The sequence below is a fragment of the Orycteropus afer genome, unplaced genomic scaffold, assembly GCF_000298275.1.
Source record: "Orycteropus afer afer isolate SDZICR_OR568_19922 unplaced genomic scaffold, OryAfe1.0 scaffold00239, whole genome shotgun sequence".
NCBI classification, from domain to species: Eukaryota; Metazoa; Chordata; class Mammalia; order Tubulidentata; family Orycteropodidae; genus Orycteropus; species Orycteropus afer.
Window position 1 is genome coordinate 5,398,786 of NW_006921826.1, and position 1,066 is coordinate 5,399,851.

The 1,066-nt window shown below is 48.6% G+C and overlaps 1 protein-coding gene across 1 annotated transcript in view; it reads left to right on the plus strand.

Annotated features, from left to right (window-relative positions):
- Positions 1–864, plus strand: part of KIF26B (kinesin family member 26B) — a 781,172-nt gene extending 780,308 nt beyond the window's left edge. The window contains exon 15 of the mRNA XM_007949154.1: positions 716–864. Coding sequence (XP_007947345.1) covers positions 716–864 — 149 coding nt within the window. The remainder of the gene's footprint in view (positions 1–715) is intronic.
- The last annotated feature ends 202 nt before the right edge of the window (positions 865–1,066 follow it).

A 1,066-nucleotide genomic window follows, 5' to 3' on the forward strand; every position in this document is an offset into this window, starting at 1 on the left:
TGGTAGAGTCTTTCTTAAATCCTATGGGGGAGATGCGTGGAGGTAGGTAGAGCTAGAAAGTCACCTTATCCTCAGCATAAACCAGAACAACCCAGTTCTGAGTCATAGCAACCCTATAGGACAGAGTAGAATTTCCCTATAGCGTTTCCAAGGCTGTAAATCTTTATGACAGCCGACTGCCAAATCTTTCTCCTGAAAAGTGGCTGGTGGTTCAAACCTCCCACCTTCTGATTAGCAGCCAAGCACTTAACCACTGTGCCACCAGGGCTCCTTCTCCCTCAGCATAAACGAAGTCAAATTGACTCTGGCTCATAGCGACCCATGTGTGTCAGAGTAGAGCTGAACTCCACAGGGTTTGTAATGGCTGGTTTTTTAGAAATGGATCACCAGGCTCTTCTGAGGTACCTCTGGCTAGAGTTGAACTTCCAAACTTTCAGTTAGCAGCCAAAGGCAGTAACTGTTTCTCCCCCCCAGGGACTCCATCCCTCACTATAGTCTCAAGGATCTGAAATTATAATTATAACAAAGGGCCCACCCATATAATTAAAACTTCCATTCTCAGCTTGAGCTAGGTAGGATATCAGGTGGGAGGAAATCCCAGTACTCCATAAGGTAGACCTTCCAGGAAATGGGTAGCATGATCTGGGCTGAACATTTGGAGACCATTCTTTCCCTGTTTGCTCTGAGGCTCCATCAGGCTTCTCCTCTCTTGCAGTTGACTTGGAGCAGGTTTTGGAGCTGGATTCCCTGGAGTACCTGGAAGCACTCGAGTGTGTGACGGAGCGCCTGGAGAACCGCGTCAACTTCTGCAAAGCCCATCTCATGATGATCACCTGCTTCGACATCACCTGCAGGCGCCGATAAAGGAGAGTTGGACCCCTGCCCTGATAGTCCCCTCATGCCCTAGGACCTCACAGAGACAGTCACACTCACCCAGGCCCTCTGGGTTGGCAGCACTCAAAGACACTAGAATGAAGATGAAGGTTGGTGGCAAGTCTAGAGTGAGCGTTGAGCAGAAGGCGATTTTTCTTTTGTTTTCTGTAGGAAAGGTGCAAACACCAACACA